This window comes from Sceloporus occidentalis, unplaced genomic scaffold, assembly GCF_023333645.1.
Source record: "Sceloporus occidentalis isolate IW3139 unplaced genomic scaffold, rSceOcc1.0.p SCAF_1, whole genome shotgun sequence".
NCBI lineage: Eukaryota > Metazoa > Chordata > Lepidosauria > Squamata > Phrynosomatidae > Sceloporus > Sceloporus occidentalis.
Window position 1 is genome coordinate 15,629,408 of NW_028316981.1, and position 26,559 is coordinate 15,655,966.

Below are 26,559 nucleotides of genomic sequence, written 5' to 3' on the forward strand. Positions count from 1 at the left end.
CACACCTCAATCATTTTGGGAAGCTTATTCACAGGATGTCCCATGAATAGTTTATTCCCATTTAATTGCTGTTTCTTCCTGGGAGAAATCCCAATTAAGTGCACCATTGTCTGAAAATCTGATGTGCAATCAGACGATCTTCCCAGGGGTATGCCTTTTCTTCCCCCTTTCCACCCTGTGTGATAATCTCCATAGTCCAACACTCAAACCACTACACCACATCTGTACACATACACAAACATACACAGGTTACAGGAACACAAAAAGGGGGAAAGTACATTTCTTGGAGATAAGACGAGCATTGCCTCTCATGTTAGGTTTCCAAAAGAGACACAATTATAGATTTCATAGTGGCATTTCTGCTCTAGACTTATTGGGCCAGTTCAAACAGAAAAAAAAGAGGTGTGAGTTTTCTACAAGGTGCTGTCGTGCACTTAGCCTGTTCATTTCCCTGTTGGCTTTGGGATCTCTAGTTTAGCCCTTCACCATTACTGTACTCACCATATGCAATGACTGCCAGCACCCCAAGAATGAGAATCCACACTAGCACCCCAGCAGTGAACCTGAGCAGCAGAAGGAAGAGGAGGCTCAGCACCATGGCGATCAGGAGCCCTCTTGAAGGAAGAAAGAAGAGAAGGAGGGAGAGGGAAAAATCATTAAGAGTGCAAAAGTGATCATCATCATCTACATTTGCCCCTGGAATATTCTGGCCCTGAATTCCAACTGAACACAGCCCCTTACCTGCTGCAGCAAAACAGAGCAATGTTGGGTGGCTGTCTTCTCATGCAGCCCATGTGAGCCGGCTGGCAACCCATGCCTGCAGAGTGAGCTATCAGGATTGCTCATAGGGGCCGTGTGGAAAGACAACTGCCTGTTGGTGCTATATTTTGGAGTACACTCAGCCCTTTAGCAGAGGAGCAGTATACAAATATAATTGGGGAACCGACAACAAAATATTGCAGTGTGAAGTGGTACTGTTCACCATGCCAGCCAGTCAGTCTCTTTTCCACAACACACCATTCCAGCAGCAACAACAAAGCCTGGCTAAACCCAACAAGCTATACTGGGGCAATTAATTCTTCTTTACACTAATCTGGAAGGGACTCATAACTACTAGAAACATTACTTGTTTTTCATCAATAACTAAGGAGTTGTCTACACTGACAAAAAAAATCAGCTTCATCTCATATTTTCCTGGTCTGAAGTGACCCCACAGTAACCTTGTTAGTGCCACACTTATATGAAATAAAACAGACTCAGGTTGTACTGACTGCCATACATTTCCCGTGCCAAATTCAAATCAGTACAAAAGGGATATGCTTTTTTAAATTCCCAGCATAGCAAGACCTATCAACCAATAGCCTTATTGTTTACCTATCAATCTTGCCAGCTTACATTCTAATTGGTTGTCTCCCCCATCTGATCCTCTTCCCTGCTTCATGTTCCACTGGGTGATCATGAGTAAGGGAGGGAAGTCTAAATGTCTCCTCCTCCCTATCTGTTCATTTATTTTAAAAATGTGTTTTTAATGTCTCCAGGTGCACACACACACACAGGAGTGCTTCATCCTGGTTGCTTCCAGCCGCTTCCCAGCAGAGCCCCACTTGCAAAGTTGCTTTGAAGCCAAGCAACAGTGAGGGAGTAGCCCAGTCTAACTTACTGTTGATCCCGGATGGGGATGGGGCAGCAATGGGCAGTTTTATTTCCCATGATGTACCGAAGCTAATGGTGGATTGGGCTACCCCTTCCTTTTTGTCTCGTCTTGCCCAAGTGAGCAAACAAGTGAACATGTACACATGCAGCTGGGCACCCTAACCACTGCAAATATGGAGGGACGACTGTGTGTAAAAAGTTTATATAATACTAAATACGCCTGCATTTCAGAAGTCTTACTAGTCTTTGGTTACTATTCCCTGAACGTTAAAATAAAAATAAAAATTGCGACACACATCAAGCTTGCCAGACTAGATGTTATCATGGATGGGATGGTAGTGGCCCTCCACTTAGTCCACCCATCCCAATCCCACCCCCATCCTGACACACATGTAAAAATATCAATTTTTTCCTAAAACTGCTGAGTAAAATGTGATTTTTTAAAAAAAAAAATAATAATCATATGAATGCCTAAAAGAAGCTCTTCCACTGTGAAACAGGGTGTATGCCATGTGTTCTGACAGAACTTGAAATGAAGCAAGTACAATTTTTTTCACCTGTGTAGACAACCACAAAGTCAATTAGGATGTTAGATCCCAAGCCAAATGCCACGGCTTATGCTTACTCAGTGAAATCACATGCTTATAAAGCACATCACTGACTGGAACTGTACACCATGAACCTCAGTTACAATCTGTTTGCTAATGTATGAAAGACTGTTTTCCCCTCCCTCATCCACAACAGCACTGCAGGAACTCACATCAGGATCCAGTACCATGACCGTGTGAAATCCTCAAAGATCTTCATCCCAATATTTTTAGCATCAAGAGACTTGATCAGCTGGCTGCCAAGACAAGGAATTGAAAGGAGGCTATTAGAAGAGAATTCATGATTAGGCATACGTATTAAATGCATTGCTAAGCTAGAGAGTGAGGAAAAGGGAAGGAGGTGGATTGCGGTAGCCAGGTCATTTTATTGCAACAAAATCTTTGGCAAGCAATAAAGACAAACAAATATAATCTAGGATCTGAAAGGCAATAGCCTTTTATCTTGCCAGTGGAATTTAAAGTTTATTTCCTGGACTGAATCTCCCAGCACCCACATGGCCAGAAGGAAGGGCCAACCTGCATGAATAACCTCTCCATACCATCTGAACTGAGAACAAAAACAAAAAACTGCAGGCTTATGACTAACATCTTCAATTTTTAATTCCTCCCCTCCTGTATGGTTTTTAACACCTTGTGTGATGAAGAAGCCAGTGGAGATTGAAAAGCTCACAACATGTATGATGTGCATATTGTGCAGTTTGTTTGTCCCAATAAAGCTATCACTGATTTTGGATTAAGAAGTATATTCTAAGATGTTACCCAGAATTTCGGGTATATATAATATATATAATACACAAGGTTGGAGGTAGGACTGAAGAATGAGAGAAATCTACAACAATTTGCTGCTGATAATGAAATTGTCCCTTGTCAGTACTTCCAGCATTTACTTCTGAAATTCTGGGATACTATGCAATACAGATGATCAGAAAGGCAATATTCTCCAAACTTGCTTTTGTTTTGAGATCTTTAGGAGAGACATTTCTCTTGATCCCATCATCCTCAAACAGATACTTATTGGGAATGCACGAGAGGGCCTACTAAGTGACTGTTCCTATGGTCCCCATGTCTCTTTCTAGAAGATTTTCATACCAGTGCTTACTGTGGGGTAATCGTTCGGGGAGCAGCAATTTCCTATGAACGCAAAGTTTCCATTCATAGGAAATTGCTGCTCCTCCAACGACGAGGGGACAATTCCCTGCCATTTAGAAAGTGTGTTGGGCTTTCAGACACGCGTGCTTCCCTGACATTTTTTCTGACGTTTTAGCAGCACTTACCCCACGGTAAGCACTAGTATGAAAATCTTCCTAGTCAGAAAAGGTACAGGGAGCATATAATTTCCTTGACAAAAAAGCTTCACTGACTGCCCCAATTCCAGACCAATTCCCCACTATGCAGAAGACACATTCAAAGAACTCTCAACAGACAGCCATTCAGCCTCTGTTTAAAAACCTCCAAAGAAGGAGAATCCACTGCTCTCTGAGGAAATGTGTTTCACTGTCAAACAGCTCTTACTGTCAGGCAGTTCCTCCTAATGTTTAGGTGGAATCTTTTTGGCTATAGCTTGAATCCATTGCTCCAGGTCCTAGTTTCTGGAGCAACAGAAAATAGCTTTGCTATTTCTTCCATATGGCATCCCTTCAAATATTTAAACATGGCTATCGTATCATCTCTTAACCTTATCTTCTCCAAGCTAAATATGCCCAGCCCCATAACCTGCTCCTCATAGCACATGGTTTCCAGACCTTTCCCCGTTTTGCTTACCCTCCTCTGGACAAGCTCCAGCTTGTCAATATCCCTCTTGAACTGTGGTGCCCAGAACCAGACACAATATTCCGAGTGACATCTGACCAAAGCAGAATAGAATGGTACTATTACTTCCCTCAATCTAGACATTACACCTCCAGTGATGCAACCTAGGATCACATTGGTGTTTTTAGCTGCTGCATCACACTGCTGACTCATGTTCAGCTTCTGGTCCACTAATAAGACTCTCAGATCCCTTTCTCATGTACTGTTGTCAAGCCAGCTGTCACCCACCTCTATATCTGTGCATATTAGTTTGCCTAGAGAGGTTAGAGGCCTACAATTGACTGGGCCAAGAGTCTAACTAAAAAGGACTTACTCTGTACCAGATTTGATGTATTCAACAGTTTGATTTACTGTCATCCCACTCAAGGTAAAATTTTCAGCTTGAGAGACATCAAAAGTAGGAAAGCAGCGATTAAGGACTGTGTAAAGAAACAATAGAAAATCAGGAGTCATTCCGAAAGGGTTTGCATTAACATTTAAGAACTGTGCTAATTCTCTCTCTCTCTCTCTCTCTCTCTCCCCCTCTCTCATATGCACCCTTTTAAAATCCCAAGCCTCAGGGAAAAGGTTCAAAGATTTATTTATTTTTGCATCAGAATTCCTACAATTGTTCAGGAAATGTCCAGAGCTCTGCTCAGAGACAACTACAAAGGAGATTTTAATGCAATACTAATGGAATACTTAAATTCTGCTCCATTCTAAGCACCAGAGTTTTCCATAGATGCATCTCCTCATTTCAGATCCCAACACCACCCATTTTAAAACATCTCTTGCATACAAACACAGGGCAGAAAATGAATTTTCCAGATACCAGGGCCAGCTTAAGACACAGCACTGAGTTGGGACAGCAAATAGCAACCCCACCCTCTGGTCCTAAGCGACGGTGAAAAGTACCTCAAACTAGCCACATTATTTTGGGAAACATCTTTCTTCATCCCTGGCAGTAAAAGACAACAGTCACGAAGTAATAATAATTAGCTATCCTTTTATGACACCCAGAGACCTGACACACAGGACAGTGCTTCACTCTGTTGGTACCTGTTGGCTCAGGTACTATATTCTCTAATGTTTGCAATATTTAATAACCATCATCCACCTTTCTAACAGAGATATACACAGCTTTCCCAGTCAATCTTTCTCCTCACATTAACTCTGTAAAGTGGGTTAGATTGAGAATAGAGCCTGGCCCAAGATCAACCAGTGAGCTTCCCAACTGAGTGGGAATTTGGATCTAAGGCTGCATTTGCACTGCAGAAATAATGCAGTTTGATACCACTTTAACTAGCATGGCTAAATGATATGGAATTATTATTTATATATATATGTCTTTCTTCCAAAATGGGATTCAAAGCTGTTTGGAATTATTGGATTTATTGTCCTGTGACAGATTTAGCCTTCTCTGTCATAATGCTCTGGTATCACAACAAAGTACAGATCCCAGGATTCCATAGGATAGAGCCATGACAGTTAAAGTGGTGTCAGCCTGCATAATTTCTGCAACACAGATGCAGTCTAAGTCTGGCTGTAGCTGAACTGATTCCATCTTGTCTCAATTACTGAGTACTGTACATAATTATATCAGGAGAAAACACACAAGCACCTAGAACTTACATGTACAACCACAATCATATATAATAAAGATGTTCTTCTCAAAGGGTCCAGAAAACTCAAAACATCTCAAATAACCTCTTGCTCTCTTATTCCTACTGGAACAGAGCATGACAGACATCTCTGGGAAATGAAGAAGAATGTAAAGATGCTGTTCCTGGAAGCCTGCAGGAACAGCATCTCTCCTCTAAGGCAAGAAGGACTTGGTTTTAGTGTGTGTGTTTATGTATGTATACTTTTGTTAGTGCTGGTGTTGTTGGCAGTGGTAGTGATGTATGCTTTCAAGTCATTTCTGACATGGCGACCCTATTACAGGGTTTTCTGGGGCTGAGAGTGTGTCACTTGCCCAAGGTCATCCAGTGGGTTTCTATGGCCAGGCTGGGATCCGAACTTTGGTCCCCACAGTCCAATGGTCAGACCACTACACCACACTGGCTTGCTCTCTCTGTGTGTTTAATATATATCTATTCCACTCTCCAGTGAATTTTTATACTAATATGATGTTTTTAAATTGGTTTTAATTTTTTTGTAATTTTTTTAAATTTGTTGTTGTGGAAGCCACCTTGGGTCCCAGTGTGGAAGAAAGGTGGCATACAAATAAAGTAAATAAATATAATCATAAAATACAGTGGGTCCTTGCAATCTACTGGGGTTTGGTTTCAGGACTCCCCCCATGGAAACCAAAATCCATGGATGCTCAAGTCCCATTATATACAACGGCATAGTAAAATGGTGTCCTTTATATAAAATGGCAAAATCAAGCTTTACTTTTTGGAATATATATTATTTTTGAATATTTTCAAGGCACGGATGTTTGAATCTGTGGATAAAAAAAATCTGTGGAGATGGAGGGATGAGTGTAATTTCTGGTCACTTTCAGTTTTGTAAAACTGCAAACCAAACAATTTTAAGTGTGTGCATGTTCTTGTACATGTCTCTCTGTGAAAGAGAATGGCCCATATTGGTTTCCAGGAGGGCAAGATTGCCCCTGGACTTGGGGAGGTTGCCCACCCCAGCTTTAAAAGTTATAGAAAACAGATTTCTATGAGTGCTGCTTTTCCATTTGCAGCTCACAGAAGAAGGGAAGAATAGTACCTAACAGCATTTTTTTAAAAAGCTAGCAAAAGCATTAGCAGGATGGATCTGGAGCTGGCAATCCCTGAAAAACTCGCTGTGGCTGCAGTCAGCACTTACTTGGTTTAGTTGGGAGCGTGTATTCAGGACAAAGTCCTCTGTTGAGAATTTCTTTTGCAGTCTGGGAAGAAAATGAAAAGTTTATCTGGTTTGCTGGTGCAGATAGGAATGCCACTTCTGCAGAGAAGACCATAGGAAAGTATACAACTGGTGTCACAGAAGTTATGAGCCTGCATGCCCTAAAGGCACCAGATCCCACCTGATCTTGGAAGCTAAGCAGGATCAATCCTGATTAGTACCTGGATGGGAGACCAATGAATCCCAGGTGCTGTAGGCTCTGTTTCAGAGGAAGGAACTGGCAAAAACTACCTCTGAGTATTCCCTGCCTAAGAAAACCCTATGAAATTCATGGGGTAGCTATAACTTGCCAAGCATACACACACATGGTAGCATAAGCTGTTATTTTTGTGCCGCATCCAAAACATCTGGATCTTTATTTTATACCTCATCTAACTAGGAAAATCCACAAAAGACAATGGTGCTAGGAAAGCCTCAGAGATATGAATACCTGGATTAGAATGCATTGCATTGAACTGTTTGTTGTGGTGTATTACATTGAACTGTTAGTTGTTGTAGTGGTGTGTCTTCAAGTTCTTCCCAACTTATGGCGACCCTATCCTGGGGTCTTCTTGGGAAGAGTTGTTCAGAGTAAGTTTGCCATTGCCTTCCCCTGATTGTACCAATAGGATTATTCCATTTACAGTAACCTCAAGAAGTTAAATTTAATGGTGAACCCAGATGGTTAAATTCCTCCAGAACTGGAACCAAACCAGGGATGGGAGGAATAAATAGTTTAAAAAACAAACACAATTTTTTGTTGCTGTTTAAACCATTCTGGTTTTTGGTTTTGTTAGCATTAACCAATATAAAACTAAATATAGGACTAAATAAATGGATGTCATATTGAAGATGGAGCAATCTTGTTTTCTACTGCTCCAGAGAATAGGAGATGGAGCAATGGGTGTGAAGTGCAGGAAAAAAAGATTCCAACTCAACATTAGGAAGTTCCTGACAGTAAGAGCTGTTTGATAGTGGAAGATGCTGCCTTAGAAAGCAGTGGAGTCTCCTTCTTTTTGAGGTCTTTAAACGGAGGCTGGAGGGCCATCTGATTGTTGTTTCCTGCATGGTAGGATGGAGTTGGACTAGATGGCCTTTGAAGTCCCTTCCAACTCTATGGACTTTATCACATGGGGACAATTGGAAGTATAAACAGGGATTATCCTGTGAAAATTGCACATTCACAATTAAGATTTTCACACAACATTGCAATTAAATGGCCATTATCCTGGGAATATCCCATGAATATTGTGCAATTGTGATAAAGCTTTTCTAATTACGTCGCATTGAAAAGCTATTAAATTGCTATTAATCCACGAATAACCAGGCAATAAACAGCAACAAATCATTCACAGCAAAATCCCAAAAGTGCTTTCTTGCTGTTTATTGCCTGGTTATTCCCTGTTTATTCCCGGGATAATAGCTCTTTTATTGTGTTGTGTCTGAAAATCTTAATTGCGATTTAATAGTAATTGCACAATTTTCATGGGATAAACCCCATTTAAACTTCCAATTTTACTCTATGTGATAAAGTCCTATGACTATCATCAGAACTCATCCTCAGCTATTACCAAAACCTTTTATTCCGCCTTGGAAAGTTATTTCCAAATCAAGACTGAATAATGGGGTTTGGTGACATTTAAAAAAAAAATTCCTCTGAGTATTTCATTGAATCATAGATTTGGAAAAGACCTCAAGGGCCATCAAGTCCAACCAAATTTTGCCATGCAGGAAGGTACTATCAAAGCACCCAAGATCCTTACTGTAATTTTAAGTCCCACATAGGGTCAAAGCATTGGGAAATTTTAAGTCCCAAAGCATCCTTATTGAAACTTAAAGTCCCACATGGGGTCAAAGCAAAACCTCAAGGATGGTGATGTCAGTAAGGTTAAGGGAGGGCAAAGATCCAAGGCAGCGTAGCCAAAAGTGCAAACTGCTCCCCCAACACACCAGGCTGGTTTTCTGAAGGTCAATACGTGGCTGGCACAACATCTGGTTCCATATTTTTGAAGGAGGCTCAGAAATGGCAGCAACAAAGACACTTGGAGGCACGGCCCAGAATTTTTCTGTACAGGATGAGACACAAATCTGGAGAAAAGAAGAATGTGAAATAAACATGGTTGGAATGGGGAAAGTATGTAGTCTTGAGCTTCTTTTCAGAGACCCTGAAACTCCATAGGAAAAGATTGCCCCCAAATTGCCCAAACCATGACAAAATGGCACAAAGCTATGGTGGGTTTTACTTTTATTGTGCTCTATCACCACAACCACTAGCAGAACACCAAATGAAGGCTGCCTGGATCCTGAACTAGACTAGACTTTGTTTACTGAATTTCTATTTCTCATGGAGCTGTTTCAGACACAGGAAAGCATTAAACCATAAATTTAACAGACTAAAAAAATATCAACTTTGATGTTTGTTGATTGATGTTTGTGATGTTTGATCACTTGATCGTAATAACTCTCTCTATATACATTTAATTAAAACACTGCTTTTAAGACATTAACAAAATTTAAGACACATGAAGTGTGTATTAAAAATAGCACCTCTATGATTATGATTATAGGATCATACAGAATATGAATGAATGAATGAATGAATGAATGAATGAATGAATGAAGGTTTATTTATATACCGCCGTTCCAATGATCACGGCGGTTAACAATAATAACAAAACAATAACAATGCATTATGTAACATAGGAACCCCCCAAGATAAAACCATACAACATCATAAAAGCCATCATTCATTCCTAATTTAAGACCAATAAAAACATCAATAAAACCCCCTAGCTAAAACACGATCAAACATCATTACAGGAGCAGATAATTCAGGAGTTAGTTGGGAATATAGGAGTTAGTTGGGACATCGTCAGATCATGTAGTATGTTTTCAAGTAGTGTCACTTTCTGTAATAGAATCACAACAGCACAATTACAAAAACTGACATTACTGGAACATGCCTCATTATCTGATTGACACCTCATTGATTCCTAGGTTCTTGAATAGAATCTGAATCACTGGGGATCCAAAATGGGAATCAGCAACATCTGGTAGACACTGAAATGGAGAGAAATGATGATGATGGTAAGCTACAAAAACAGTCAGTGGCTCATGAGTCTTGTGTTCCCTACCCGACCTGTATCTTACCTGCGTCGTAGGGCACTGCAATCCATTCATTGCCGCTGCGAGGACATTCAGACCCGTGGCACATTTGATAATGTTGAAGTACAGCAAGAAAGGTTTGTTGCTGCAAACAGAGAGAGCAAGATAAATACAGTTGGCCCTCCTTATCCACAGTTTTTTTATCCACAGATTCAAGCATCCATGGCTTGAAAACATTTTTAAAAAATATAAATTCCAAATACCAAATCTTGATTTTGCCATTATATAGAGGGGAGACCATTTTGCTATGCCCATGTATTTAATGGGACTTGAGCATCCATGGATTTTGTTATCCATGGGGGATCCTAGAACCAAACCCCAGTGGATAACAAAGACCAACTGTAAATTTAAAGTTCAGAAATACCACTCCCATCCTCCCTCCAAAATGTAGGAAATTGGGGAACAGATTGAAACTTAAAGTCCCACATGGGGTCAAAGCAAAACCTCAAGGATGGTGATGTCAGTAAGGTGATGTCAGTAAGAACAGATGCCAAATTCCAATGGAGGCTCCCTCCTAGAGATAACAGCAGCTTTGGTGGAATCAGGGGAATGTTTTCCAAGGATCCCATTCACACTATACAGTTACAGCACTTTGACTCTACTTTGACCGCATCCTATGAAATTCTGGGATTTGCAGTTTGGGGAGGAGCATATAGAATTCTCAGGCAGCGATCTCTAGCATCTGCCCAAACTACATGTCCCAGGATTCCACAGGACACAGCTAATATGACAATACTGTAACACATGACCTTCTTATTGTGCTATTATTCCATTTTAACTGCTATGCTGTCTCCTTTGGAATCCTGGGATTCGTCATTAAAGGAGGGCTATAAAAGATTCTCAGTCAGAGACCTCTTAGGCTTCACTAAACTACAAACCCCAGAATGCCACAGGAAGCAGCCACGACAGTTAAAGTGGAATAATAGTGCTGTAACAGTGTAGGGTGATACAATCAAAAGGTAACTTCACTTGCACTTCTCATGTACTGTGGCTCAACCCACCTCCCTGACCTCTCTTTTCTTTAGTTGAGGAAAACACCATGTGCTAACACCACAGCTTAGAAAAGTTACTTTGGGGACCAGAATTCCCCCCAGTGGCTATGCTAACAGTGGGATTCTGGGAGATGATGTCCAAAATGTAATTCCTCCAAGGTCTGGTCAACAGCCATTAAAAACCGCTGAGAAAAAACATGAATTCCGTGCCATCCAGCCATGTAAAGAAAAGACCCATATAGGTAGGAACACAAAAATGTAATTTAAATGGTGTGATAGAGAGTTGAAATAAAGCCAGTGTGGTGCAATGGTTTTAGTGTTGGACTATGACTCTGGGGACCAGAGTTCGATTCCCAGCTTAGCCATGAAAAGCATTCGGTGATCTTGGACAAATCACACTCTCAGCCTCAGCGGAAGGCAAAAGCAAATCTTGCCAAGAAAGCCCCATGATAGAGCTGCCTGAGTGAATCAGAAATTACTTGAAGGCACACAACAACAAGAGAGCTGCAACAGCACGTTACACAAAAGAGAAGACCATAGACAAAACAGAAAAGTTGGGGGAAGTAAAAGGGAAAATGGGAGCAAAAAGAAAAAAAAAGCAGGGAAAGTGATGACAAAAAAGCAGGAGAAAGAAAATGAGATTCCAACCGACCAGGCCAAGCTATATAAGCAAAGCCACTCTCATCTTTGGGAAATCATTAAAGCTGCTCCCTGCAGAAACAGAGGTCTCTATCACATGGGAATAACCAGCAAACAAATCATTCACGGAGAAATCCCACGAATTACTTGTTGCTGGTTATTCCTTGTTTATTCCCAGGACAAGCCCTCTCTAATTGTGATGTGTGTGATAATCTTAGCCACAATAACACAACATTCCCTGGATAATGCCTACTGAATCCCCCGATTTCCCCCGTGTGATAAAGTCCAGAGCCACTTCCTCTGGTTCCCCTTCCTCTCCCCAAAACCCACCGGTTGACACCAATTCCACAATAGGATCCAGTTGAATTCCTGGGATAAATAACCTGCCGAGGGTCACCATAAACCCAGGCTAAGATAAAGAGAGGAGAGAGAGAAAAGAAAATTAGTATACACTTAAAATGTTATGCAAGAGTTGCAGTGTGAGGTACTGGTTAGTGTCAGGCTAAGCCTGGAGAGCGACATGGAAAGGTTGCGAACAGCACATATACGTCTTATGAACATATTTAAAATCATCCAGAAAGAATTAGACTCTTCTCCAAAATGATCTTAGAACATTACAAATTATAAGCTCTTCCACCCCTTTTGAATATTGCTATTGTTTGCATTGGTTATTCACAAGGGAAAAACCAGTGCTTTGAGACCATGGCTGCATCTGCACTGTAGAAATAATGCAGTTTGACACTGCTTTGATTGCTCTTCACTTCTGCCAGTGCTGGGAGATAATTTGCTTTCAGAATTAAGTTCATGCAAATAAAACTATTTTTGTAAATTCACCGATCATATGTATTTTGCATGGCTGGGCTTCCCTACTGTGAAAGCATAATAGTTTCCTTGGTTCTTATTTCCTGTTAAAGGGAAAGCAGGCTGTCAAATATCCCAGCTTGACTCCACCATTCTCACCTGACCTTATCTTATCTTAACTATGCCAACATGTGTTTTGGATAGCAGATATAGAAATGTTCGAAGAAACTGAAGTCTCCGCATTTGTAGTGTGGGAGAGGTAGAAGATGTTTCATACAATTGATTCTATTGCCATCTTAACCAAAACCCCAGAAAGAGATCCTTGGGTTAGATTTTGGTTTCCTTACAGGGTGAGAACTCTGACGAAAAACCATGATGGTTGCTATCAGACTGTGATCCATATGTCACACATAACGCAGCCTTATTTGCTAAGGCTGGTAAAAGTATTTGAAATATATTGTTACATTTTGTGCGGCAGATTTAGCAATCTGACTTTTTGCTAGGATGTACATGTATGTGTTTGTATGTATATTTTGAATAGATTTTAGTGAATTTCAAAAATGCGTAATGACTTTTAGTCAAACACAATAAATAAATAATTGACTGACGGACCTGGCCTTATCTCTAAGCTGTGACATTTTCAATGCTACTTACCCACAATTCCCACTACAATGTAACCAGCGATAAAAACCGTGAAAAGGACACAGCAAATAATATCTGTGCAGCTCCTAGAAAAAAAGGCACAGTGAGGTCAGTCCACACGTACATCACCACTACTACTAACAACACCACTCAGATCTACCGCCCCCAACATTACTAGAGCTTGAAAAAGTTACATTTTGGAAAACTGCTCTCCAAATTCTCCAGCCAGCATGGCTACTGGTTATACTGTCTGGGGGATTGTAGCACAAAAGGTAACCTTTCTAAACTCTCCTCCTTCCTGGAGAGCTTAAATTTCTTTCAAGCATCAGAACTAGCAAAAGTAAAAACAATTTTTAAAAAAAAGTTCTTTTCCATTCATCTTTCCATATTACAATGGGCTATTACCTTTTCTGGATAGGACCGCGGAAAGAGGGATCATATTTACACTTCTCCCCTGGTGAGAGAGCGAGAGAGAGAAGATTAAAACGTAGAACAAAACTTAAGTCAGAACTACCATGTCCTTCGGTTGAAAGGCTGCTTGCACATTGAAAAAATCTAGGACAAAAACTTGCATAACATTTTCATGCGCTAACTTTATATGGATAGATGCAAATGTGCTCCTAATTCAAACAAAAAATACATCACTTCTCACCATGGGCAGGGAAGCCTATGACTAGTAGGTGATTTGTGTGTGCCAGCTCAATCTGCTATCGGGGAGACTAATATTTGATGGGCAACCAAAACATCTATATTTGCTCTCCTTTCTTAGGATTTCCTTTATCTCTTACCCAGAACTGGATTTGAACCACCATTCAAAGAGAGGATACCTCAAGACAGAGGACTGTCACTTGTCCTCCCCTGTTCTTCAGATGTAACGACTGGTTACATGTGGTCACTTGTGGTTACCCCTAGAAAAGGGACTCCTGGATTTCTCCGGGGAGAACTTGAGTAGAATGGATTCCCCTTGATGTTTTGTTGCCACAGGCCCTCAAGACTTAACTCAAGATTGAAAACCATAAGGTGCATCAAATACTGTACTTACTAGACACGTCCATATGGGACGGCTAGAACTACCTATTGTTCCATATGCATTCAAGACACAGGAGAAAGAGGCAGGGAGGATGAGCAATCCTTCTGGAGAGCACAGAAGTGGCAGCAGCAACGGCTAGCAAAGTGGGGAGAGAAGGGGCTCTGCCCTCCACTGCTCACCCAGGTTGCCTTCCAGGATTCCTTGCCTCTGCTGTGCCCAGTGCCTCCACCTGCGCCCCAGATGTGGTAGAAAGACGCAGGGAGGGCAGTCAGGTGAGTAGGGAAAGAGGCAATGAAAGCGAGCAAGCCATTATTATTATTATTATTATTATTATTATTATTATTATTATTTCTTACCCACCTCTCCCCATGGATCTAGGTGGGGAACAACAAGAACTCAACAATTAAAACAGTTTAAAAGCATTACAGTAGACCCTCCATGTTCACTGAGGTTAGGGGCATAGGACCCCTGTGAAAATGAGGGGGGGGGGGGGAGAATCTCAAATTAAAAAAACACTGTTTTTTTTTTTTACCTGAGAGAATATCTCTCTATGAATCTCTAAGTCCTCCAGGACCACTCTGTGGTCAACGTCTGCCAGAAGCTGACTACAGAACTCCACAGGAGGACCTACAAATGCCTAGAGAAGTGTTCTCTCCAGGAATCTGTAGGTCTTCCAGTGTGACTTTTGGCAAAGTTGACCACAGAGTTGCACTGGAAGATCTAGAGATTCCTAGTGAGAACATATTAACCAAACCCACAAATAACCAAATCCACAAAAGCCAAACCCACAAATATAGAGGGCCGATTGTAACTAAAATATGCAACAACTTAAAAGGACAAATAAGACATACACGTTTTAAAACCGTTCAGACCAGGGCTTCTCTTCCCACCATTTGTCTCAGCCACCTCTATGTGCCTTATCACACTAGCAGGCAAATGGGATTTAAACAAGAGTTAACTAGAGAAAACCAGGAAATGTCGTGTGATAAACTTCAGGCAATTCCTGGTTTTCTCTAATTTAACTCTCGTTTAAATCCTGTTTGCCCACTAGTGTGATAAAGCAGTACGACTTCCCTCTGCTGCCCCGGAAAGAGGCAGGGCAGGTGGATAGTTGGAGTAAGAGACAGGGAGGCCTGTGAGCCTCATGCCTTGCGGTCCCACGGATCCCCAGTGAGACCACTGAGGATCCCTAGGGGTCCACAGACTACAGGTAAAGAACTGCTGCTCTAGAACATCAGGGGGGAAATAGATTTATTGTTGGTGCAGTTGTGGTACAATGGAAACAATGGACTCCATGTGATTCTGTTGTGCAACAATGGTAAATTTTTGATATGGAATAAATGACTTTTTGAAGAAACAAACTCACCAAGAACTACATTCCAAAATTATTAACAATATTCAAGGGGGGAAAGTAAAAGTTTTGCACAAAGAGCCTATGTTTAGAGTTAGAAATTGGTTAGAAACTGCAAGAACATGGAATACACAGAAAGATTTTCCGTTCTAACACTGCTTAGACTTTGTGGAGGAGTTGTTCTCCCAGAAGAAAAACTGAGTACCCAGATTGTTGGGGGCAATTAGCTTACAGTTGTAAACTGCTTAGACACTGTTAGTTCAGTATGAAGCAATATATAAATGAAGCTGTTTTGTTTTGTATTGTGGAATCTGAATAGCTAAAAGGGAAATAAAAGGAGCCAGGACCTTTTAGTTCATCAATAACTGAACAACAGTCATCATATGGTCCATCATCACGGCAACTAACATTTTGGATTCCATCTTTTTAATACATTTATGCAATTAAAAGGACTACTGGGTGATCATTTTTGGATGGAGATAAATTTAAAAACAATGCTTGTATTGTTTGGCCAACAATATTGCCGGGATTTTGTTTTGGTTTTCTCCTTTTCTTTGCTGGTTACTGTATATTTCTTTGTTAATGTTTACTATCATAAATATTTTAAAGTGTTTTTAAAAATAAAGGTGGGCTGGTGAATAGGCCTTACACTGTGAACTAGGAACTACTCTGGGGAGGCTGCCCATCCCTGGTGTAGACATGAAGTAATTTCAGAAAGGGGGAAAAGAAAAAGAAAAATTTCAGCTGTCCCAAAACAGAGTGGATTGAATCCACTAGGTTGGGAATGAGTGTTTCTGTGTTTGCATGTCCGTTCTCCAAGTTCAATGACAATGCTAATACCGTGAAGTCATTCAGTCCGATTTCCAGAGATAAGAGATAAGCAGGGAGACAGTGCAAGAGGCTATAAAAACGTTCGAACAGGAAATAACCAAACACCAGGGAAACAAATTCAGAGAGAAAGTACATCAGGTGCTTTGCTCTGGAATTCTAAAACATCACATTTGTACATGGCAAATTTCTTCCTGGAATTATGTCATCAGTGGATTATCATTCCATAAAGAAATTAGCAAAATTGTGTCAGGCAGAACAACAAAATGGTGCCGTTTCCCTCCAGTTAAGCTATCACCCAGTATCCAAGGCAAAGTGAGCCAGTGGGGCGCAGTGGTTGAAACAGTGGCATCACTAAGGTTGGTGGCACTTGGTGCAGTAAGTCATGGTGTCCCCCGCCCCCACTGACCTCATCCCATCCCATACAGAAACCTTAGTAATTTTTTTGGTACTATTGTTACTGTTACATTGTAATTCTCATATATCACCAGATGTAATGACAATCGTTGTGACATAAACAGCTAGCAAAATTAAAATTATGCCTTTAAATTACGGAATCATATGCACAGAATAAATGTGTTTATATATACATAGTGTCATGTGGCTAAAGTGACTCTTCAGTAAAATGTGATATTTTTAAGGGGAAAATTAAAATGTAACTTTTAATTTTTTAAAAAATTTAATTTCTGAAATTTGAAATTTTTAATTTAAAAAACTCGGCCCTCTCCTTTCTCCTCCCACTGAGCCTCATCCCATTCACACCATCTCTTCACCATTTTAAAGAGATACAGGTGAATGCCAGAGCCTGTTTCTGTCAAAATGCAGATACTGGAGGAGCAGTGGTGTCACCCCTCTGCCCGGTGTGGTCCGCACCCCCTGCAGCCCTCCAGTGAAGCCACTGGGTTGGAGAGTTGGAGTAGGAGAGACCAGGGCCCAAATCCTCAGAAATCCACTGAATAACTTTGGGCAAGTCTTACTGTCTAATCCTAAATGGAAGGCAATGGTACACCGAATAAATCTTGCCAAGAAAACCTTAGGATAGAGTCACTGTACATTGGTGCTGATCTGAAAAACACATTAATCTCAACAACTTAGTTTAATGTGTTTTTCAAATCAACTCCAATTTACAGCTGGAGCCAGTGGTTTGAGTGTGACTCACCTATGACTCTGGATACCAAGGTTTGAATCCCTGCTTGGCAATGTCAACCCATTGGGTGATCTTGGGCAAGTGATACGAAGAAATTTGCCAAGGAAACCCCATGATAGAGTCATCTTAGGTCACCATAAGTTGGAAACAACTTGAAGGCATACAATAACAAACAATAACAAAGTTGGAGTTGATTTGAAAAACACATTAACCTCAAGAACATAATAGCCATAGTAGACAATCCTAAAACATTTCTTCTCATTTCTGGCAGTGGTAAAATTATAAGAGCAAAGTAATTAACCTAGCAACGTGCTTTCCTTTCATGACACCCAAATCTGCTGTCTGACATGGTTGACACTTGATCTCAGAATAGGACTCGTACTTTTTCAGAGACACAAGTTGCACATTCTCAGCCCTCAGAAAACTCCATTATACAGTCACCTTAGAGTCGCCATAAGTCAGAAATGACTTGAGAACACACAGTAACAAAGTGCACTTTTGGCGAAGTACTGGGCTGAGAATTGTCTCTATTTTATTTACTTTTTAAATTCAGACTCTCTGCTTTGGCTACAATGTGTTCCTCATTCACTGTAAAAACTGCATCATAATTTTCCTTCCTTTTCCTTCTTGCAGTTTCTACTGGGACTGTCTGTGTATTTTGTACTGCACTTTATCAGCTTTGGATGTTTCAGTGAAAAACTTGGAAAGTTGAAAACTTGCCATTTGGAACTCCCATAATCCCCCAGTCAGTATGACGCATAAAACTTGCATTCCCAAAGTCTCTCTGCCTTCCATGCCATATACCATAGGACACTGAAATGTTAGTTGCCAGAGTGAACCTAAGGTTGTCAAACCCAACGTTTTCCCTCGTTTCACCCAGATTCTAGGTATACCATCTGTTTGGGTCCTCATCTGGCCTAGCATGCTAGCTTTTGCTAGCTTTCTCCTCCTTGCAGAAGCTGAGATATGGGGCAAAATGTGGAAGCATTCTTCTGTGAAACTGTTCTGTGAGAAACAAAAGTCTGCCTCTGCTTTTCAAGCACAAGGTAAGGGAGAGGAAGCCATGCAGGGAAGTTTTGCAAGGGCAGGAGTTGAGGCAAGGAAAAGGATAAGGAAGGGAGAGTGAACTGCACAAGTGGTGGCGTGCAAGAAGCAAGAGAAGCATTGCGAGGGTTATTCTGGGATGACCCCAAAGTATTCTGATCTCAAATTCCTCCTGTTACCAGCCTGTACTCTTTCTACAACGATGATGGCTGCCTTCCTATGAGATATCCATTCAGTACCCAGCACCACTGCTGAAGGTCACAACAAGGAACTCGGTTAAGTTACCCATGTTGGGTACCTTGTTCTGATCTCAAAGTGATTTGTAGCCCTGGACGACGCGTCAAGCAGTCAAAGGGACCATGTGGGAAGGCAGTCACTAGCCATCACTGTCGAGGGAGTCCTAAACCTGGAGTAACAGGTAAGGTTTTAAAATTTACCTTAAGGGGAAGAAAGGATGAGTTGGGTGTGGGCGCTATCAACAGTCTGTGCCCAATTTGGGGTTTTGGCCCTGTGTCATGTAAAGGGGATGCAGCAAATCCAGAAAGAATTCAAAGTAAATAACCCATGTAGACAAGGCCTGAGTAGTGCAAGCAGTGGAGTGTGAGAAAGAAGAGAGGAGTGCATTGTAAGGGTGCAAGGTGAGGAGAAGGAGGGAGTAGGAGAGGAGGAAGATCAAGCACTTTCCAGTGGAAGGAAAGAAGGAAGGGAGGGAGTTGGAAGGAAGGGAGAATGAACAGTGTGAGCAGCAGAGTGCAAGAATTAAGGGTCTGTAAAATGTTTGCTGAGGAGAAGTGGTGACCAGTGGTGTTCCTAGCACTGCTGTCATCTGATGTGGGTGCCAGGGGTACGGCGGTGGTGGCCTGCCTTGCCCTCCCAACCACCCAAGGACCAGCCAAGGCAACAGGGAAGGTGAGAGGCAAACACATGCATTCTCCCCCATTCCCCAATGCCTTGGCTAGCTTGGACAAGCTAGTCAAGTCATCAGGGAAGGTGGGGATGCAGACATGCTCACCATCCTTCTCTGCTGCTTGTCTTCCTCGGCAGCAGAGAAAGGGTGGCTGCCAGCCACCTCCCCACAAAGCGAAGAAGACTGAACTACCATGTCACCCTTCTTCTCAGGTGTCACCTGGTGCAATCCACACACCCCACATTCCCTTAGTGATGCCACAGGTGGTGGCCCAGGGTGACATGGTAAATCTCATGACCAATCAGAGATTTGCCCTTGGGTCTCTCTGTTTCATGTCCAGTGCTTCAAATATTACTCTCTCTCTCTTGATCATCTCGGATCAGGTGCAACTGTAAAAATGGTATGAAGGTTAAAACACAGTGGGAGAAAAAAGATATAGAACAATTCATGTGCTAAATTTGCATAATTATAGTAATCTGCATAGTGCAGTCAGCCCTCCGTATCCACGGACCCTGCATCCATGTATTCAATAAGCCATAGCTTATATATATATATATATATATATATATATATATATATATATATTTTCAAAAAGCAAACCTCGATTTTGACACTTTATATAAGGGACACCATTTTAGGTTACAACTGTATTTAATGGGACTTTAGCAGCCACTAATTTTGGAAGTCATGGAACCAAACCACTGTGGATACCAAGCACCCACTGTATACAAATTATATGCCCAGATTCAATGAGGTGAAATATGGCAACCCTAGCATAGCCCTATCGTTCTGTAGAGGGCATGATAAGTCAGGATGGGATATGTTGTAATCAGAGCAGTGGCAGCACTTTCTCCAACTTTCCTATCTATACCAACCCAATATTTCCCTTTGGAGATTATCACATGCAGTAAGGAGGGATCGCTTCCATCCTTACCCTGTTTTGAAGTTGTCCTTATAGCTCCCCTGTCCTTTTCAGATGATGTTGTGTTTATCCCGTCCTTCTCCCGTCAGTGACCCCATCATTGTATTAAAACTAGTTTCCGTTAATACACAGTGACAGAGCCATGCCACTTCAGTGACAAGAGGACAGGATAAACGTGACATCGTCTGAAAATCTTATTGTGATCGTGTGATAAGGATGACTTCAGGACGGGATAAGGGCAGATGTCATCTGAAAATCTTCACATGATTGAGCCATAAGGACAGAGTAAGGACAGGAGCGTTCCGTTCTTTACCCTGTGTGATAATCTGGTTTGTTGAAGTAACATGCACCATGAAGGCTGTCCCCTAAGCCAACCCACAGCTCTCAGATGCAGTGAGAAATGCCACTCTGTCAGTGCGAATGCAGTGGCCACTCCAGACTGCCTGTCAAGGAAGAGCAGTAAGTTGTTAATAATCTACTTTATTACTATGGTATTTTTAGTGCTTGCGGGATCTTCTGACTCACGTACCAAAATAACCTGCCTGGCTTTGGATACCATGCACTTTGACTTCATATGAGGGAAGCAGTTACTCATCCGCCTCAGGCAGCAAAACATGTTTGGTGGATATTGAGGCTCATCACAAAAATGATTTGAGAAGGGCTATCTCTGCTTTTTGTTTCCTTATGACTTCAGCTCATCCACCACCAACTGAAGTTCAGAGCATGAAAGACAAATGGACAGACAGATTCTGGCCATGCTGTCTGGAAGATGGAGTTTCCAAACCCACCTAGCACTACTCATCAAAACATATTTTACAGCTATTCTTTCTTCTTAACAAATTTTCTCTGATAAGAAAAATAAAGATAGCGGGCAAACCCAACTATAAGACAATAGCTTTTGAAGCATGCCCTTACCATTCCAGAAATGAGGCAAAGCAATTGCACATTGAAAGCACTGCTTGAAATCACCTTTGATCATCAAGTAGTTTGATTTTAAAAGTACCTTGATTTGCTTCTTTTCTTTTCTCATGTTCATTTTGTGTTGCTGTTGTTGTTGTTTGTCTCAAGTCTTTTAAGCTAGGAGTAGGAGCAACTCCAGACATTGTTGAACTACAATCCCCAGCCTTCCTCACCCTTGACTAGACTGGCTAATGTCCTGATTCCTGTAGTCATTTTTTTAGGTGGGTAGATTTGTACTAAGAGTTCTCCTATTTTCCAAATCTGGCAAAGTTCCATACCATCAAACATTTCACAGTTGCAAACAGGGACATGCGTGGCCAAGCAACATCAGAGTTTGAACAAGGAAGCAGAAGCTATGAATGAGGAAGGAGACATGAGCTAGGAGATGCTGCAGCTGTTTGTTTTTGTTGGAGCCTACTGGGAAGTACAAGATCCTCCCCTCTCTTCTTCTCTGCCCCCTTCAGAGTTAGAGAAGAACAAGCTGCTTTTGAATTTTGAACATAGTTTGCAGCAATTATAGTAAACTGAAGACAAATGAGAAAACAGAAAGAGAAGAGAGAAACTAGGACATTTTAAAAGCAACTGAAGTGGGATGACAGAAGATTAATCGGGGCTGTCCCTACCAAATTGGGACAATTGGAAGGTATGGAGTTCTTGTTAACCATACAATTGTGTCCCATGTTGTAATCTGTCAGCTGCTTCAGTGGAATGAACAGAGCTTGGAAAAAGTTATTTTTGAACCACAACTCCCAGTTTCCTCTATAATTCTCTCCAGGAATCAAAATGTGTTGGACCAACCCTGAAAAATGAACAAGGGTAAACTTCAGCCTTCAGCTCACACAAAGGAAAACCGTTGTACTGCCAATGCTACCTGGAGTGTGTGTTTTTGTTTTGATTTGATTTGTTTTTGTGCTTGCCATGGCACAAAGAGGCCTCACATGTTACCCTATCCTGCCCTTGCTCTGCAGTGTGGCATTGTAAGGGCCACCAACGTAAAAGGCTGGGTGTGGTTTGGGTGGGGGGAGACCGATGGCCATGAGCAATATCTGTGCCTGCTGGGCAACTCTGCCACACCGCATTTACTTCATGGCCAGCATGAATAATCACAATAATTACCACCCAGAGAACTCTGGTTCCTTGGCAGGTTAAAAGTGTAATAAATAAATACAGTGTGGCAGGAGGAATGTCACTGGTGTCATTTACTTGCTTTCAATTGCAAGTGCATTACATCTGTGAATACAGCAGGGCAAAGAGCATTCAAGGCATTCCCTGGAGAGGAATGGCTTTCACATTTCATGTACCCAGGCTGAGCACAGAGATAAAACGCCCACATTTCTGGTCTGACCAGTTCACCAATGACATGACCCACAACAGACGGCACCATCGTTACTGAGCCAGGATGTCCAAGAACTGCGCTTGAGTCCAAGTGACAACTCTAGGGTGCTAAAAAATAATCCAACTAGACAGGGAACAAGGAAGAAAAAAAAGGCGGAGGCATAAAAAGAAGTTGTAAAAAGGAGCTTCTTTGTCAGAGGCTTTGCTAACTAAAGCATGCCTATATTGTGTTGTTACCCCAGGGTTTGGCCCTCTCCACCCCTCCTCTTTTTCAAATCAAATTGATATCAAAAGGGATGTTTTAGGCATGTAGCCAAGTTTCCCAGTGCAGGAAACTAGCCACGAGATAAGGAGGTCAGACTGGCTTAGCATGAGGGAAAGCTAAAGCACATAGCCAGGATAGATCAATTAAGATCTGAATGTGCATAATCCCATCATTGATAGGAGCGATGGTGATAGACCTTGGCTCACATATGTACAGAAAAGAAAAATGCTTCCCTCTGGAAGCGAAACCCTATTGAAGATGTTCATACCAGCGCTTACCGTGGGTAAGCACTGGTAAAATGCTGGTAAAACATTTAGGAAGTGTGTGTTTGTGTGTGTGTGTGTGTAAGCCTGACATGCTTCCTAAATGTCAGGAATCGTCCCCTCGCCTCCAGCATTCCTGAATTGTTCGGGGGACAGTCATTTCCATTAAGCGCTGGTATGAAAATCTTGATTGTCCAGAGGCATTTGCATGGATTGTCCTGCCATTTACAAGTTCCCTTCTCATTGTTCTGTCCTGGAAATTTTAATCCCAGAGTTTGCCCCAAAATACATTTTGCCCTATAAATATTCCTGCCAAGGCAGTCTCAATTTGGTCTTGTTTTGAGGTCAGACAGACACTTTGTCTGTATCTCACCTGACTCCTCAGTCACCCAGATCCACAAGCAGCTTGCTGAGCTACCTTCATCTCACAGAATCCCCTGATTGGAACCAGGTACAGTATTACTCTCAAGTCACTATCTGCTACTACCTTTCATATTGTTAGTTCTTGAATGTATGTTTGTGAGTGTGCTTTTGTGTGTATGGTGATTCCATGTTATCTAAATAAAAATATATTTGGACCTTGCACTCTGGAGTTCCGACATACATATGCTTGATCCCTGCTTTTAGTTGCCCAAGCCCTCTCGGCTGCTTTAAATGAGGTAATAAAATTTCCCTATTAAATACTGGTTGTGTTTGCCCTCCTGGGACCCTTGCAATTTGGTTAACAGTGTATGATAGAAGATTTTGTGCACAGTGTTGGAAATTAAGGAGGGCAAGTGTCTCACATCAGGGGCCCATTTACAGTACAAAGTTATAGCACTATTATTCTATTAATATACTATTATGGGTCGCCAGATCTCAGGGTACCTCCTGGTGTCTGTAATGGGTGAGTCAGGGTCAGCTCCAGTTAACAGGCAGAGGTTCAGATTCTCCCATTTTCATAAGGTTAGCTCCAGGTGAGGGAAGAGGCTGCATGTCAAGCTCTGATCAGGCAGAGAGCCTGCCAGTGGGCTATGTAGCCTTCTGCATTTTGCAAAAGCCAATTAAATCAAGAGTTGCAATTCACAAATATGTTTGAATGACAAGTTGTGAGCAACTGTGGTTGCTGCTTAAAGCATACTGTTTCATGTAGGGTTGCCATATCCCGCCGGGGGGCGGGACAATCCCGGTTTGGGCGGTGCTGTCCCGGTCCCGGTCGGCGCCTCTGTAGCAAATGAATATTAATCTCACGTGATGAGAGAGAATAGAAAAAGGTACCGTAGTTTATGGCTGTATCCACACTGGAGAAATAGTCCAGTTTGACATTGCTTTAACTGTCATAGCTCCATCCCATGGAACCCAGGGATTTGTAATTTGTTGTGGTACCAGAGCTCCCTGACAGAGAAGGCTAAATACCTAAAAACTACAAATCCCAGAATGGTATTGAGCCACGATAGTTAAAGTGTTTTCAAACTGGATTATTTTTGCAGTGCAGATACAGCCTAGATGTTGGCCTTTAATAAATAAAATCCACAGCCAGGGAGCAATATTTTTCCTGTGATCAATCAAAATGCAATAAAGGTGTCCAAACTTTGAAGTTTTCCAGAATCCTTCATCAGGTTAAAGGGTGAAAGACGTAGTTTGTTGTTATGGATAGAATTAAAGGGTCTGAATTCTATTGTTAGCCCACTTAGAGCAAACCCATTGAATCAATGGGATTTATCTACATGTTGAACCTCCCCAAAGGTCATTGGGCCTATCCAATTCAGAGCAAACTCAGTCTTGATAGATGGCAGCCTGAATATCATACCAATTGGTAGGTTTTTAAGTTTCGAGTATTTGAAAATTTTGAAATGGTGTCAAGCATGCCAAGTTGAAATAAAATGGCAGATCTCCAGTTCTGAAGACCGAAGAACGTCTGGAACTCAGGGACTGGCCTTTGGTATAATGTAATCTAAAAGTAATCACCTTTTCCAGTTCTGTGAAATACCCTTAAAGTTTCCCACAATGTCTTCTTGACACAGCATTGCTCCAAGACACAGTGAAAAAGTTATAATTCTGGTTAGAATCAGCTGACTGGAGCTGTCTGGAGTAGTTCTGTCGGCCACCAGGGCTCCTGAAGCCCAGTGTTGGCCATAAATATTTCTAACCAAGCGTTCCTTGAGGGGACAGCATGAAAATTTGATTGTCAGGGCATGACAGGGCCTGTGTTGCTTCGGCTAGCATCTTTTTTTGCAGAGTGGTGAGAAAAGGTCATAGAGCTGGAAGTGGTCTCATGGGCCACAAGGAGTCTAATCCCTTGCTCAATTCAAGATCTCCAGCTAGACTAGAGCATCCCCAGTATCCGTGCCTCTTTTCGACGATGTCCAAAGAAGGAGATCCCACCACGTCTCTAGTCAATTGTTTCCATTGTCAAACCACTCTTACTGTCCAAACGTTCCTTCTAATGTTAAATCAAAATCTTTGTTGTGGTCTGCCTTCAAGTCATTTCTGGCTTACAGAAACCCTAAGGCGAACCTATAATGGGTTTTTCTTGGCATGAATTGTTCATATTAGGTTTGCCATTGATCTCCACTGAGGCTGAGAGAATGTGACTTGCTCAAGGTCACCTAGGGGATCTGCTTTGGGTGCCTTGATTGTGAGTTCCTGCATAGCAGGGGGTTGGACTGGATGGCCCTAAGTGGTCTCTTCTAACTCTATGATTTCTATGAGTTACTTGGCGAAACCGGGATTCAAACCTTGGTTTCCCAATTAGTCCAGCACTCAAACCACTACATTATGCTGGCTCTCTAATCAAATTCTATCTCCCTGTAAATTCAAGCCATTACCCATGGTCCTACTATTTGTGGCAGCAGAGAACCAGACTGTCCCCTTCTCTCTGTGACAACCCATGAGATATTTAAAGACTGCAGTCATGTAACCTCTCAGCCTTCTCTTCAGCAAGCTAAATATACCCAACTCCTTCAATCTTTTCTCATATGTTTTGTTCTTTGTACTTATCATCTAGTTGGGTTTAGGGGTGAGACAGGACTTCTAATATTTTACAGATTAAATTTGGAATCATGTAGTCAAGGATTAAGATGGCAATAGTTATTAATGAAGAAAAACAGAAAAGCTAGGTGAATGCAGCAGGTTGCTTTTGTCTAAGCCTACTGTGAAGGCATGCTTCTGCCCCTTCTCTCCCCCCATTGAGTTAATTGAGTGCAAACTACTTTTGCACATTTTAAATTCAGCAAAGGGAGAAAGTGGAGAGAGAAAAGAAAAACTATGACATTTAAAAAAGCATCTGAAAAAGTGTGGTGACAGAGGATTCATTGGGCCTGCTCCTGCCAGACTGGGACAGTTGAAGGGTATGATATA

The 26,559-nt window shown here is 41.7% G+C and overlaps 1 protein-coding gene across 1 annotated transcript in view; it reads right to left on the minus strand.

The window, feature by feature from the left end:
* Positions 1-26,559, minus strand: part of LOC149320927 (choline transporter-like protein 4) — a 49,845-nt gene that overhangs the window by 15,580 nt on the left and 7,706 nt on the right. The window contains exons 2-10 of the mRNA XM_089533711.1: positions 13,574-13,622; positions 13,181-13,254; positions 12,056-12,134; positions 10,080-10,179; positions 8,880-9,017; positions 6,873-6,933; positions 4,384-4,489; positions 2,414-2,497; positions 502-614 (exon numbers count right to left, since the gene is read on the minus strand). Of these exons, the coding sequence (XP_089389837.1) occupies positions 502-614; positions 2,414-2,497; positions 4,384-4,489; positions 6,873-6,933; positions 8,880-9,017; positions 10,080-10,179; positions 12,056-12,134; positions 13,181-13,254; positions 13,574-13,622 (804 nt within the window). The remainder of the gene's footprint in view (positions 1-501; positions 615-2,413; positions 2,498-4,383; positions 4,490-6,872; positions 6,934-8,879; positions 9,018-10,079; positions 10,180-12,055; positions 12,135-13,180; positions 13,255-13,573; positions 13,623-26,559) is intronic.